The sequence below is a fragment of the Protomyctophum parallelum genome (assembly GCF_964188405.1).
Source record: "Protomyctophum parallelum genome assembly, chromosome: 2".
NCBI classification, from domain to species: Eukaryota; Metazoa; Chordata; class Actinopteri; order Myctophiformes; family Myctophidae; genus Protomyctophum; species Protomyctophum parallelum.
In genome coordinates this window covers 31,439,439-31,454,227 of record NC_139699.1, presented here as the reverse complement: position 1 = coordinate 31,454,227, position 14,789 = coordinate 31,439,439, and the positions used below count along the sequence as shown (strand labels likewise).

General features: G+C 42.8%; 2 protein-coding genes across 4 annotated transcripts in view; one reads left to right on the top strand and one right to left on the bottom strand.

The window, feature by feature from the left end:
- dmxl2 (Dmx-like 2) overlaps positions 1 to 6,073 on the top strand; it is a 66,643-nt gene extending 60,570 nt beyond the window's left edge. For both annotated transcript variants that reach the window (XM_083759800.1, XM_083759799.1), the window contains 7 exons: positions 206 to 266; positions 381 to 508; positions 1,118 to 1,195; positions 2,599 to 2,690; positions 3,371 to 3,423; positions 3,876 to 4,093; positions 4,315 to 6,073. In XM_083759800.1, coding sequence (XP_083615926.1) covers positions 206 to 266; positions 381 to 508; positions 1,118 to 1,195; positions 2,599 to 2,690; positions 3,371 to 3,423; positions 3,876 to 4,093; positions 4,315 to 4,524 — 840 coding nt within the window. In that variant the 3' untranslated portion in view covers positions 4,525 to 6,073. The remainder of the gene's footprint in view (positions 1 to 205; positions 267 to 380; positions 509 to 1,117; positions 1,196 to 2,598; positions 2,691 to 3,370; positions 3,424 to 3,875; positions 4,094 to 4,314) is intronic.
- Positions 5,789 to 14,355, bottom strand: gldn (gliomedin). Of its 2 annotated transcripts, none has more exons than XM_083759801.1 (10): positions 13,481 to 14,355; positions 12,689 to 12,740; positions 11,884 to 11,901; positions 11,433 to 11,531; positions 10,369 to 10,461; positions 9,350 to 9,466; positions 8,607 to 8,690; positions 8,187 to 8,312; positions 7,561 to 7,711; positions 5,789 to 7,405 (listed from the first exon to the last, which is right to left on the bottom strand). In XM_083759801.1, exons 1-10 carry the CDS (start codon positions 13,988 to 13,990, stop codon positions 6,940 to 6,942), a joined length of 1,716 nt encoding a protein of 571 aa, XP_083615927.1. In that variant the 5' UTR covers positions 13,991 to 14,355; the 3' UTR covers positions 5,789 to 6,939. The 2 variants fall into 2 exon arrangements, with proteins under 2 accessions (XP_083615927.1, XP_083615928.1); XM_083759802.1 differs by having other exon boundaries at positions 11,442 to 11,531.
- Positions 14,356 to 14,789: the final 434 nt, after the last annotated feature.

Genomic DNA, 14,789 nt, shown 5'->3' with positions numbered 1-14,789 from the left:
ACATAATTTGTTCAACATACACCCAAATCTCTTACAAAATAACAGATAAAACATACAATGTTAAGAATTGCTGCATAATCTTTCTTTTCTTTCTTTGAAATTTAAGATTGTGCATGGAAAAGTGCTCTGAAAAGGCTTAGGCTGCTGGAATATGTTTTCAATCAGAATTCTCAGATTAATTAATGTTCTTTGTTTTGTTTTTCAGATCATGAAGAGGAACCTCAATAATGTGAAGAGAATGACATCCCACCCCATATATCAGTATTGTAAGTGACGGAAGTTTTTCTCCCAGTGAGTGCACAGGTGCATGTCAAACGATACGATGTGACGCATGTGAGAGTTTAAACGGGGCTTCTCTGTCTCGCCTGTGTCTCTGTCAGACATGACTGGCGCTCAGGACGGCAGTGTGAGGATGTTCGAGTGGAACCGACCGCAGCAGCTCATTTGCTTCAGACAAGCGGGCAATGCCAGGGTCACCCGCCTCTACTTCAACTCCCAAGGCAATAAGGTACATACTGTAAGATGCATGTGCACCACTCACCAGCCATGTTTTGTCTATCCGTCATGGCTGTCCTAACTTGTCGGCATGCTTCTCTCTGTCTTCCTTATCCAGTTTTGGCTTCACTGCACTGGCTTCCGGTTGTTTTTAGGATTGATTTTAAAATTATTTTACTTGTGTATAAAGCTCTCAATGGTCTCACACCTTCCTACCTACATGACTGCCTGCCTAAATATGTCCCAAACCGCCCCCTAAGGTCTTCCACTGCTGGCCTGCTCGCTTTGCCTAAAAAAATGGCAACTAAAAAATACGGGGAAGCAGCTTTTTGCTTCTACGGGCCGACGGCATGGAACAAGCTCCCACTGTACCTTCGTCAGGCAGCCTCTGTAGACATTTTTAAAGCACAGCTCAAGACCCACTTCTACAACATTGCTTTTAATTGATCTTTTATTTTTTGTTATTCATGTCCTCACTGTATTGCATTACTGCTTGTTTTTTAATGTCTTTGCCTTGCTTTTCTTTATTTTTCCATTGCTCTGTAAAGCACTTTGAGCTGCATTTCATGTCATGAAAGGTGTTATACAAATAAAGTTTTATTATTCTTATCCTTGCTTGCAGTGTGGAGTTGCAGATGGAGAAGGATTCCTGAGTCTATGGCAGGTTAACCAGACCTCCTCCAACCCAAAACCTTATCTGGTGAGAGCATACATGCTGTCATAATGCTGAGGGTTCATGTACTGTAACTCTCCTGTAAGAAGTCCTCTCGAAAGTTAGCCACTTACGCCCTACAGTATTGTATAATTTAAAACATTTTAAATGTAAAGAAGAGACTTCCACACCTATTTTGTTTCCAAGCAGGTGTGTAGGTGATATAGGTAGGAGGGAATAGCCACTTGCTGGTTCAAGAGATTCTTTGTATTTAGGAGAGCAATGTTTCAGTCGTGAAACCTTCCTCAGGCTTAATTCAAGACGGTCTGACAAATCACTGAATACATTTTGAAAGGTGTCGACAACCAATCAAACGACATGTGATAATCATAAACAGGAGACAGCTGTGCTGACAATAGTCATGTGACTTTAGGTGTAGTACAACAGCGCCTCTGTGGATCATTAATGTATCATTGAAAATAACAAAATGGTAACAATAACACAGGGATAAATATATATATATGTCATGCCAAATCAAAATAAGATAAATACAAGGAAATAAACAATGAATAGGCAAGTAGTTTATTTGGAAAAAATGAAATACAAATATCATTACATTTAGCAGCAATTCATCATCAAGAGTTTGTAGTGTGTACAGTATCCAGTTATGCCTTGTGTTGTTTGAGCCTTCTGGGTTGGCTGACTTATCTACAAAATGTTATAGCGATTTCTTTATTGTTATTTACTATAGTGAGTCCTACTAGAGCCCAGGAAATTTTTTGTCACCTCCCCCTTCACATTCAATACATCCCGTGATCTTTTGTGGCCAGATGCAATTTTATGGGGTCTAGTAGGACTGTAGTAAATTATATTGAAAAAAATCGCTATAACATTTTGTAAAAAGAAAATACATATTTAACCGCATGTTCGAATGCCCACGCCCGCCTGTCAAAAATGTTACTTTCTTTTACTTTCTCTAATAAGAACCTAAAACATGAACCTTGGTTGAAAACTTAAGTTGTCCTTTAAGGTAATTAGGATAGTCACAGTAATCTCTACGAATGGAGCTGTTTTAGCTGTCCAGTAGTATTGCCAATTTATGTCAAACCACAAGGACATTGAAACATATACCCCACGTGGCTGGAAACACAAGTGATTATATTATTGGATCTTGAACTTCTAGCCAGTATGAGGATGATTAAATCAGGAGGTCTTGTGCATGTTGCCACACTGGGCACTATGGGCACTATTCCCACAAGGATAATTGTCTAGTGGAAGAGGACTCAAAAGGGTCTGTCTGAACATTTTAAATAAAAGTGATTCAATTAACAATGACCAGATCCATTTGAATTTAAAAATCATTGACAAGAAGGCGTGCCATAAAAGGGCATTGTCAGTGGTTTTATCCGTTAACCTGCTCTCCCCCTCTACACGCTCATCCCTGACATCAGAGTTGGCAGTGCCACACTAAGACCTGCGGTGACTTCGCCTTCATCACGTCTTCAAGCCTCATCGCCACAGCCGGACAGTCCAATGACAGCAGGTCAGCGAATTAACCACTTCAACCTTTTATATTTAGGGGTGCACAGTGGCACAGATAGTGCTGTCGCCTCACAGCTAGAAGGTCCTGGGTTCGATTCTTCTCTCCTCCAGAACAGTGCCCATACCCGAGGCGGGGTTGGCGAAAGGGCTTTTCTGTGTGGAGTTTGCATGTTCTCCCCGTGTCCCCTAGGGTAGGTACCCTCACAGGTACCTCCCCCTGGCCAGCCGGGGCGCCTGATGAAGGGGAAAGGAACTGTGTGTGTGTGTGTGTGTGTGTGTGTGTGTGTGTGTGTGTGTGTGTGTGTGTGTGTGTGTGTGTGTGTGTGTGTGTGTGTGTGTGTGTGTGTGTGTGTGTGTGTGTGTGTGTGTGTGTGTGTGTGTGTGTGTGTGTGTGTGTGTGTGTGTGTAAAACTAATTACTTCAATGATGTCTCTGTGCTTGCTTGATCGGCTCTTTTTCCCTCTATACCAAATCTCTTTAACCCGAAAATACCGGATCTACAAGACCACAATGAGTTGTAACATGCCTTGTTGTGAGCTTGTAAATGTGCTATGTTGTCAAATGCTCCCCCCACAATAGGGATGCTATGTTTCAGGGGGTCATCTTGTGCGTTTGTGTTTTCATCTCTTGGCATTATTGTTTAATTAATTAACACAATTTGTTGATTTGCTTCCTCCACAGAAATGTATGCCTGTGGGATACTCTTGTTTCGCCCGGCAACAGCATGGTCCACGGTAAGAAATGAGTTTGTCTCAATCGCATGTTCACATGTTCTGAAACTCGAACCTCATACTCAGTATGTTGTAATTGTGTAAATGTATTTATTGATTTTATTTTTCTGTATGTCTCTGCTACCACCACCTCCTTGTCCCCCACAACCCAATAAACCGCATGGCACTCACTTCACTTTACTCAAAAGACAACAATGGAAATATTTGACTGAATGTCAAAGTGGAATCAGAATTGCACTTTGACAACTGCATTTAGCGTTTTACAATATGTGTGAACACAAGTAGAAAGTAGAAAATGCATCAAAGTGACCCTGGCCAATTTCCCAGCACACCATTTATTTTCCTATCATCATTTAAGAAACATTCAACCATGTTTCACATGTACTATTTTATTTTTACTATCATTATTTAAGCAACATTCTACCATGTTTCACATTGTACCGTTGTACCGTCAGCCTTCCCTTGCCATGAGAACGGGGCCACTGTGCTGCAGTACGCTCCCAGACAGCAGCTGTTGATCACTGGAGGCAGGAAGGGATTTGTGTGCGTGTTCGACATCCGCCAGAGGCAGCTGCTCCACACCTTCCAGGCCCACGACTCCGCCATCAAGGCCATGGCCCTGGACGCCTCCGAAGACTTCTTCGTCACCGGCTCGGCCGAGGGCAACATGAAGGTGACCTGCGAGCCGCTCGTCGCTCACCGCTAGACACATTAACCAAAGATGCAAACATTGTGTGTCCCGTGCTGGAAAGAGGCGATATACAAGCATCACAAAGCATCACAAAATTACACGTTGGAAACTTTTATATCGGCTAATTCTGGCATAGGACACCATCGTATGATGATAGACCAAAAATTTTCCCGCTTTCATGCGCAATTATCTCTCCCCTCCAGGTGTGGAAGGTGGCCGGTCAGAGCCTCATGCACTCCTTCAGCACGGAACACGCCAAGCAGTCGATATTTCGCAACATCGGTGCCGGAGTCATGCAGGCGGAGACTCGGCCTGGCAACCGCATCTTCACCTGCGGAGCGGACGGCACGCTGAAGATGCGCGTCCTCCCCGACCGCTACAACCTCCCCAGCCACCTGTTTGACATCCTGTAATGCGTGCTTCCAATGCTAAGGGTCATAATAACATGAGGGAGAGTGAGAACACGAAGGCATTTATGTAACATTTGCTAGACATAAAGAATTGGTTTTAACTGGAAGGGGCGGAAGGAAGGAAGGAAGGTTGGTTGAGGGATAACCGTGCTTTTTTCCCACAGCCTCTCAAAGCGTGCACGGTTTGCCCCGAACGCGTTTTTACCGTTCAATCGCAAACCGTAGCCAGAGCGGCAGGTGGGAGTTGCAGATATTTTAATTTTCCAAAGCCTGAAAGCAATGGGTCTCAAGCAAAAGGTATCATACTTGGTTTTTAAAAAAGGAAGCTAGATTTATTGTAATTTTATTGATTAAAATCTCTACTCGTAGAGTGTGTCCATAGGGAAGCTATGCATGTCCTGTTCTCGTTACGCGGTGCAATCACAGGTCTATTGATAGTGCTCTGTAAAAGTGCTCAAGCAAAGATTTTAAAGTGTGTAACTGTCGTCATTTTGTGCCCACAGCTGAAATCTCTTAGCATCTACTTTTAACCAGCACTGTGGTTTGTTATTAAGTCAGTGGTTTCCAGTGTGAATGGAGTTGTTGGAATCTGCATTTTGTTTCAATGGGTCCCCCCAGTCCCACACACGCCTCCTGGCTTGTCTCTGCCCTTATGGAAGAGTTGATGGTGCATTGCTCCTGTAGTGACCCCTTGTTTCACTGGCTGCCCTGTCAAACACTCTGACCTGTAACCTGGTACGGCTCGAGCTGGCCTGATCTGGTCCTCTGTGTGCGTGCGTGTGTGTTCTCACTCTGCTGTCTCTGCCATCTGTACGCCTGCCCGCCCACCTGCCCTCAAATGCCTGTTTGTGAGGCAGACTCACTGCTAGAACATTCCTGTTTGGAAGATGATGTGTTTACTCCTGTGACTGTGGTTTCAATGTCTCCCATTTGTCTGGTCCAATCCCTAAAGTCCTCCCACCCCCCAAGCAGAAACACAAAGGTACACTTCTGGTTTTGCACAAGATATTTTTTTTTTCTCTCTCGTTCTCCTTTTTCTTTTTTTTTTATTATTATTTAAATTATTTACATGTTTGTTGTTGTTTCCTTTGTAAAACGATTGATATTTATGTTTTAACTTATTGCCTTTTACGTTAGGAATGTAAGGGGTCTTACTGTATCTGAATGGGAGAATAGTGCAACATGTTATACTGTATGTTTGTGTTACCTCACTAGTTGTTTTGACTTTTCATCCATAAGGAATAGATATTTGCACTCAGAATCTGGAGACACTATAGTACAAAAGTTTATTTCAAATGAATAGGCTGACAAAGAAGAAACTGTTATATACAAATGAATGTCTGGCTTTATTTGGCCTCATAGTAAAAAGTCTGAAATAGTTTTAATATATAAAGTATATAAATATATATATATGAAATACCACAACAGCTTGTACAAACATAAAAGCATTTTCTTTATTTTTTGGTTTGTATCATACCAGCTGGATTAGTTGTACCTTTTTTGTTAAGTGTATGTATGGTATTTATTAAAGAGATTTGTGTTTCTGTCCCTATTTCTGTCCATGTTTACTATCTGTATCAAGTGTTTTACCAGTGCTCCTACACAGTACTCATCCTCAGTGTTATATTTATACAATTGTAACTGAGAGGGTGTACAAATGTAAACCTATGGTTCCATTTGGTTACACATTTGTAACACAGACTTGAACAGTTTACTGGTGCCTGCTGTCTGTAATGCAATAGCGAACTTCATTGGGGAAATATAACGGAGTCTGGAGGTGTGGGAGAGGACTCCACAATCTGAGTCTTACATTTATAAAGAATACATTTTTATTTCATCGGGGTACAATGTACCAATGGCCTTGCTGCTGCATCTGAAAACCAGGCGTCATATACTGTATTGAGCAGGTGTTGGGATTTTCTAAATGATTAAAACATCTCACATCCATGCAATAAATCAAACATTGGCATGCAATTACAGGGAATGAGAGCATAATATACAATGGCTAATAAAGAGACCTTGAGACGGGAAGAGTAAGTTCAGATACGTTATAAACGATAACAGCCAGATAAAACTTCTGAACCTACTGTAGTAATTCCCTTGTCTACAGTGGGAAGAGGAAATAAATACAGCACTAATGGCTACCTTTTGAGGTGAGAACTAATAATTAAATGATATTGCAATATGCCTGTATTGATTGATTATGTCTTCTGCCAATGAAAATGGTCTACTGTATATGCAGGCAAATACCACCTTTTCAGTCTTTAAAAAGGAAAGATATATAGAGGGAATTTCATAAATACTAATTCTGTGAACGAATGTCGGCTCGATGTCGAGACTTAAATCTGACACGGGGCAAAACAAAAATAAATTGCCACTGTCAGTAAGCGTACTGTCCACTCATTGAATAGTGACTGCTCAGTCGTCGGAGTGGAAGTGCACTACATACAGTTTGACATAGCCGTGGTCCCACACATACAGGAGTCTGTCCTTGGGGCTGTAGGAAAGCATGGACAACACTCCGCCAGGCGACCTCAAGTCAAAGGTCACATTGACAGGTTTGTCCTTCAGGAGGTCAAAAGCAAAGGTTACTCTGGTGTCCTTGGTGTCAGTGATGTACAGAACCCCGCAAGCAATGAAGGCGTTGCCGGCCTTGGTGCGGGGGTAGGTGGTGTTAATGTAGGACGTGACGGAGAAGGTCTTCTGGTCCAACTGAGCCACCATCACGCTGTCATCCACGTTGGAGGCAAAGATCAGCCACAGGCCGTTCTCATCCACCGCCAGTTTGAAGTAGGTCTTGGAGTTCTGGAGCAGGTAGGCGAGGTTGCTGTACAAGGCATTGTCTATGAAGAGGGTGCTGAGCCTTCTGGACTGCAGATCAAATCTGGAAACAGAAATGCTCAGAATGTTCAGGCTGTCTTTGTGCTGATGAAAAGAACAGAGAATTGTTCAGAGTAACAGGCTGAGGCTGCTGGTGCTACGACTATAGCACAGCATTCCGTCTTTGTTACCCATTTCATTAAAGTGATGATGTCTTACTTGGCAATATTGGAGGTGCCAGCGATGTGATAGTAGAAAGAGCCATTGTGAACCGTGTGGCCGCAACCCTGATAGAACTTCCTTGCATCCACAAGGTTGCTGCTACCGTTCTGGAAGGAGGCAAGACTTTTGTACTCTTTCAAAATACGACCTGCAGACGAAAGAGGAAATCAGTTAGTGGTCTGCTCAGCTGATGGGGTGACTGTGTGTGACTATCAAAGTTCAAGCAAGGGCTGAAGGTATACTGTATTAACAGCACTGTACTATGGTCCTGGACCCACGGTCATATACTGACACAATGTAGTGTAGTGTCACAGATTGCAGTGGTGGAAAAGTACTCACATGTTTTACTTAAGTAAAAGTATCAATTCAATACACTGTAATGTAGTTACAAGTACATGTCCAGAATAAAAAATGCACCTGAGTAAAAGTACCAAAGTATTGGTACCAAAAGTAGAGTAGTGCTGTGGATAAAATCACTAGGCCTATATAAATGCATCTTTTACCAAGCAAAAGTACTCCAGTAAAGTAAAAAATATATATATCAAGATTGTTCTTAAGTAGTTACTTTACACCACTGGGTGTAGCACACTGTTTAACTACATCATGTGATGTGACCAACGTACCAGAGAAGTGTTCCGCGACCCACACATGCTCATCGTTCAGCAAAGCAGTGTCTCTCATCCACGTGCCAAACGTGCTCTCCATCTTGGCCACATTCCTGGGGTTGATCAGGGACTTGATGAGGCACTCTGAGGAGCAGATGATAGACAGCATGCCCAGCATTGGTTCTTTACATTACTCGTTGTCAGCATCGGGTCCAGAGACCACCAGGGTGTCCAAATGGGCCCTTGTGGGTCTGTAACTCTGAGAACGTACAAATGGAACCAAACATTTCCATTTGTAGGCTACATTCTAAACTGTCTAAACCTGTATGGGTCTACTCAGTGTGGCAATGCATGGGCAGGCCCCAAACTCCACGTTGAGAAACAATGCTTTACATAAACATTCTCAAACTTTTTTTGATGTGAGGGGGAAAATCATACCGTTCTTCTTTGCTGGATTATCTCGTAGCTTCCCAAGCTCCTTTCCAGATGAAGTTCCATCGTTTGGAATAGCGTGTGATGGCCCTGAAACATGAGATGTGTGGGTGATAACTCATGGACTGGCCAACCAACACTATTTGAAAACCATAAAGTGTATACTCTATGTTGAACTAATGTAGCCTGCGGTTCACAACCTTTTCTGGATCCGGGCCCACTTGAAAATCTTAACTATATCTGGCCTCTTAATACAGCAGCTATTTCCGTCGTGTTAAGTGGTTTGACGGACGGGTGGGCCATGTGCATTTTCAGCGAATATACTGTAAGTCTGTAAGTTATTTATCACAATGAAAAGTTTTTATATTGATGTATTATCAATACATTATTAGTACTAGGCCTTACCCGTTGTGAGATATTTCCCCCCCCCCCCCTTGTGGCCGTAGGGGGTACCGGTGCGTTTTTAATTCACTAATAAATTCATTATTAATAATTAATGTGTCAAATCGAAAAAAGGGCGCCGTTAAGACCTCCATATGCCTGTGTGAAAAGTGGGAGCGATTGGTGCAGGCAATGAGGAGATAATGCGGTGTTTCTGACAGACAGACAGACATTGTTAGAATTGTAGTATGGGAGTATGATTTAGCAAATTATTTGGGGTCCCACGGCCACTTGTACTATACTTGCGGCCCACACGTTGAGAATCGCTGGCCTGTGTGTTATACAGCTAATTAATGATAGAGTCTCACCCAGGGTCTGGGCAGCATGAAGATGACCTTTGTGGCTCCTGTTCCTGGGTGGTCCCTGTGGACCAGGGGGTCCAGGAGGGCCCGCGGACCCAGGGGCACCTGGAGGACCCGGAGGACCTGCAAAGAAGATCTAATGATAACTACATTCTCCTTTAGTTTTAGATTTCTATTTATGATAATGAATTTGATTTATAGCACCTTTCAAAATATTCCCAATGTTCCCAAATGCTGCACAGAGCCAGGTTAAAAAACAACAGACAACAAATCAACATCAAAAGCAGTATGAAAAAGACAAAAACATTTGTTAGAATGGGCAGCCCTCTGCACTCCTACTATATACAGTAGGATTCTGAAATATGATTTCACACTTCACATATCTGTGTGGCCACAGTTCTGATTCTCCTATGAGAGGGCATGTTATCACAATTTAATGAAGAGTGTTAATTTAACTCGTGAGAGTGAGAATGTCAAAAATGTACCCGTATATAGACGAATTCAGAAACGGGTCTCATGGTCGCAGCTTACGTATTTCCTGTAGTCGGACAAACCAGGCTGCCGTACTTTATACCTCATAAAGTATGAGGTATAAAGTACGGCAGCCTTGTGTTCATAAAACAGAAAGATTGGATATTGGGTAAGACTGACGTTATGTATCTTTCAGGACCTTTCACTGCTTCGTCTCAACCATTACTCAATGGCTCTGGTCTCAGCATTTTTGTTGGAATGTTGCCACTACTGTTGGAGCTGCCATAAACTACACAGGTTCATCTCGATGTTCTGGGCATCTTTGTAATGTTAGTGTTAGTAAAAAGCAGGTAAAAGAGTAACGTTTGAGGCAGACTAACATCAGTCACTCTACCGTTCACTGTAGTAGAAGAGGTGCGCCTGGTGAGGGTTTAAACCCGCAGCTATGTCCGCCTACAGGAAATATGTAAGCTGCGACCATGAGACCCGTTTCTGAATTTGTCTATAGGTAAATTTTTACTCTTGGATTAATTAATTCATATAGGTCTACTTGCCCTCCAGAATAACATCATTGGATGGCTGTGCTTTCTCTCCTTGAGCACCTGTAGGTCCTGGATCTCCTTTCTCTCCTCGTTCTCCTTTCTCACCTGGAGGATGGGATGGGACGGAGCAGGAGGTCACCATTTTTATTTGAGTATTTGTGCATTTAGACATGCAGTGAAATTAGCATGGTGTGAGAACAATGAATCATTCCATTGAGTGATTGGTGAAACATGCCATGCACTCATGAGCAGCATAATGGATGTGGGAGAAGAGCGGATCAGAAAAGGCAGTTTCACTTCATTCAGCTGATGCCCAAAACCACAGTCATCATGAATAACATTAGCCTAGTAGCCGAGTAGGAAAGAAAGACCTTTCAACCCCCTCTTTCCAGTTCATTAATGATGACCGAGTTCCAGGAAGCAACACCCACTGAAATCCAGTAGTCTACAAACATCCCAAAGTACTTGAATACGTATGTGAAAGTCACTCTGTCTTCTGTTTTTTACTTTTTTATATCAATTGCTATACTGTATTATCATTTCCCCCAAAAAAGTCTAAGATTTTCCAGAAACAAGCTCACAGTGCATCACATTGTGGCTGTATACTACTGCCATTTTAATTTAGTTATTATTTCATAATGTTTTTTGTCCCATCCTAGAAACGTCGTAGTCAAAAGTGCAACATTTTAATGCAATTCAATTACTCAAGTAAAGTACAGATACTCAAATGAATTACAGTACTCAATTAAACTGTACTTTGTTGCTGTACACTACTGCTGAAATCTGCCATCATTATGATCCATGATCCATGCATAATCTGGAGTTAGTTTTGAAGGTCTGTGCGTGAATGGGCACATGCGAGTGTGAGAGTGCGTGCATTTGGTGTATTGACCCTATGGTCATACTCAACCCTTTGACTGTTGCATTGTACCACTTTGCTTAAAAGGAAAAAAGAGAAGAAGAAGAAGAAGAAGAAAAGGAAAGAAAGAAAGAAAACCGAAAAAGGCCAATTTTGCCCAAGGCACAGGCACTGTGAGGGAAGACGTTTTTGAATCCGACCGTCGTGCCCTTGTTACCTTTTTTACCTCGTTTGCCGTCGACCCCAGGCTGTCCATCCTGTCCTGGGCTGCCATCATTGCCATTGTACCCAGGCTTAGCATCAAGACCAGGCAACCCTAATAACACAAAAAGAACTCATAGCCAAGGGCAGTGGAGAACACATTCAACATGGAGACATGGGTCACTTCCTCACAAATTAAAGAAACAAGTCAAGTTCTTGTGTTCATTTAACTCCGTTAATAACAACTTACAGTAAGGCCTATATGGTTCATTGTACAATGAATAGTGAAAATAGCTGATCTACAAGCTCACATCTCATCGCGACGTGACCCGTTGCTAACTTGTATATCTGCTATTTTAGTCAATGTTGGTCGGTTTGTTTAAATCTATTTTGACATTTCTTTACCTTTAATGACATGCCATTGGATGCCAGATTGAAAGTAAAATTATAATTATAATTATACTCACCAGGGGGCCCTGGGGGTCCTGAAAGAGAATAAACAGGCTAGTTAAGAATGAAGACTTCCACATGGTTATAGTTTAAAGCAGTGGTTCCCAAACTTTTCAACCTGTGACCTATCTACAAGCTCACAACGTGTGGCTTCATGCCGCGTGGTGAGCTTGTAGACTGGCTATTTCCACTACTTGTTAAATATTTGTTCTAATTTATAGAATTTCTTAGATTTTTCTTTCATTTCTTCATCACATATACACACAAACCCTCCCCAAACCCCAGCCCCCCATTCAAAGGAAAGAAAAAGGAGAAAACTAAGAATAATACACTTAGAACAGTTAAGAGTTTTAGAAAATAAAATACTCATGGGCATATGCATACATACTTCAGCCTGTTAATGATAGGTGAGAAAAAAATGGTTGCCACATTCTGTCAAATAGCTACTGTCGTTTTAAGAGAAACGTCATATCTTATCTTTTCCATTTGCAGCAGGTTGGTCAATTCTGCTAGCCATGCATTAAAATAGGGTCAGAATATTCCTTTTTGCGATAACCATGCCATATTGTATAGCTTTATGTTGGTAATGAGATAGAAATGACAGGTCTTGATATCCACCCAGAATAGCACAGTAGGGCTCTGTTTTTTTTTTTTATGTTTTGAAATAATAATAATTAAAAACCAAATGTAGGAAACAAAAACTTAGGGGACCCATAACAATAATAACATAACCATAACAATGCTTTCGCGACCCACAGTTGGGTCCCGACCCACTGTTTGGCTAACAGTGGTTTAAAGGATACATGTATGACTGTGACATACCAGCAATGCAGACTCCCTTAGTGCTGTTGCAAATGTCAATTAGCAGTTTGATCTGAAAAGAAAGAGTCAGAATTAGATTATGAATTAGATTCATGCTATGTTCCATAATCCATCACATTGCCAGATATTACAAACATTATTCAAATTACTATTAAAGGACCACTTCTACTCGGTCTGTGTCTCATAGGAGGGCTGTGGGCAGTTCAGAAACCGTCTTCCAGTGACATCATCGATGGGGAATACAAGCTAATAAAAACTGCAGGCTTTCTAGTCCTGGAAAGTTGCAATGCAAAGCCATCGTTCTCACGATAATGAAAATCTAAATGTTTTTGTAAAGAAAATCTTGTTTAAAAAAAAGTCTGCCTAATGATGATGTCACTGGAAGACGGTTTCTAATCTGCCCACAGCCGTCCTATGAGACACAGACTGAGTAGAAAAAAATCGTGCAATTTTTTCATGAATATTAGTGACGACCTATTATGAAGATAGGTTGAAAAGTGGTGAAGTGATCCTTTAAGAAAACTGTTGATGCACCAACACATTCACTAACACCCATACAAATCCATTATACATTATTCAACCACTTGAACCCTATACAGTATATACAGTAGGGTATTTCGTTTACTGGGGTGCCCCAGGCTTCTATACTTGGGGCACCAAATTGCTTCGACAAAAATAGCCAATCTATAAGCTTGTGAGCCTGTAGATCTGCTGTTCGCCCCCAGAATAGAGATTTTAATCTCTCTCTTTCTCTCTGCCTCTGTCTCTCTGCCTCTGTCTCTTCTTCCTCACCGGCACCATTGAGTAGGTCATCATCATCAGCATGTCATCCTGAACCTCCGTCTTGTGATGACCATGACTGTGACTGTGTCTATGCTTCTTCATCTCATGCCTCATCTCCTCTTCCTCCACGCCCAGGGTCGGCCCCTGTGTCGTCCCCAGTGTCGTCCCCAGTGTCGTCCCCAGTGCCTCCCCTAGGGTCGGCTTGGTCGGCTTAGTGGGCTCCTGCCCCGGCTCTGCCTCCCCGCTCCTCTTGTTCCTGCCGGAATACTGGTACTGGTACTGTCCACCTGAGCCTCCCTGTGCACCGGCTCCTGCTCTTGGCAGCTCCTGGAGAAACTCCACCACAGAGCTCTGCTCCACCTCGTCCAGCTTTGCCTCTGCCCGCTCCAACCGAGCCCACTGCTGGTTCTGCTGGACCAGGAGCACCAGGAGACCCACAGAGTTCAACACGGCCACTGCACACGTCCCGTACAGGACCACACGCTGGGAGACAGTCATGCTGGGCGTCGGGATCCACATGGCTCGCCCCTCTCCTCCTCTCCTCTTCTCTAAAGATCACCACCAGTTTCGGCAAACACACAGAAGAATGGAACTATGATTCTCTCAAGTGTGTTTTGGGAGCAGAGTCCAACACATCAGTGTCCTGTAGAAACAGAGCAATGTCTGATTTTACGCTTCCTTGATGGAAGATGAAGTCCTGTTAATCCAATGACAAGGTCCTGTGATGTGCTGAAATTCTAGATCACGTCCAAATCGTGAGGTTCATTTAGATCCAAGCAGTCACTGATTCCCTGTTTTCCCCTTGATGTAGATGTCAGCTCGGGTTGTCCCTCTGAAGGCAGACTAGTAAAAGCGGTCCTTGTTGTGTGCCAAATGTAGTAGAGAGTGTATGTGTACAATATGTATTTGTAATGTAGGGGTGGGCATGACACAATCCTCTGGGCTTGTCTGGGAAGAAAGCCCCCGCCTGTTCAGTCACCTGATTTATATTCAGCACAACCCATTCTAGTGCCCCGCCGTGGGCAGACACACACACACACATACACACACACACGCACGCACGCACGCACGCACACACACACACACACACACACACACACACGCACACACACACACACACACACACACACACACACACACACACACACACACACACACACACACACACACACACACACACACACACACACACGACAGCAACAGACAGATATATAGCCTAATATCAAATGGGTTCTAACTCATCATTCAGCCTTTAAATTTGAAAGAAAGGCATCTGAACAGAAAATGTCCTGTTCTGTGCTGCATGTCGGTATACAAA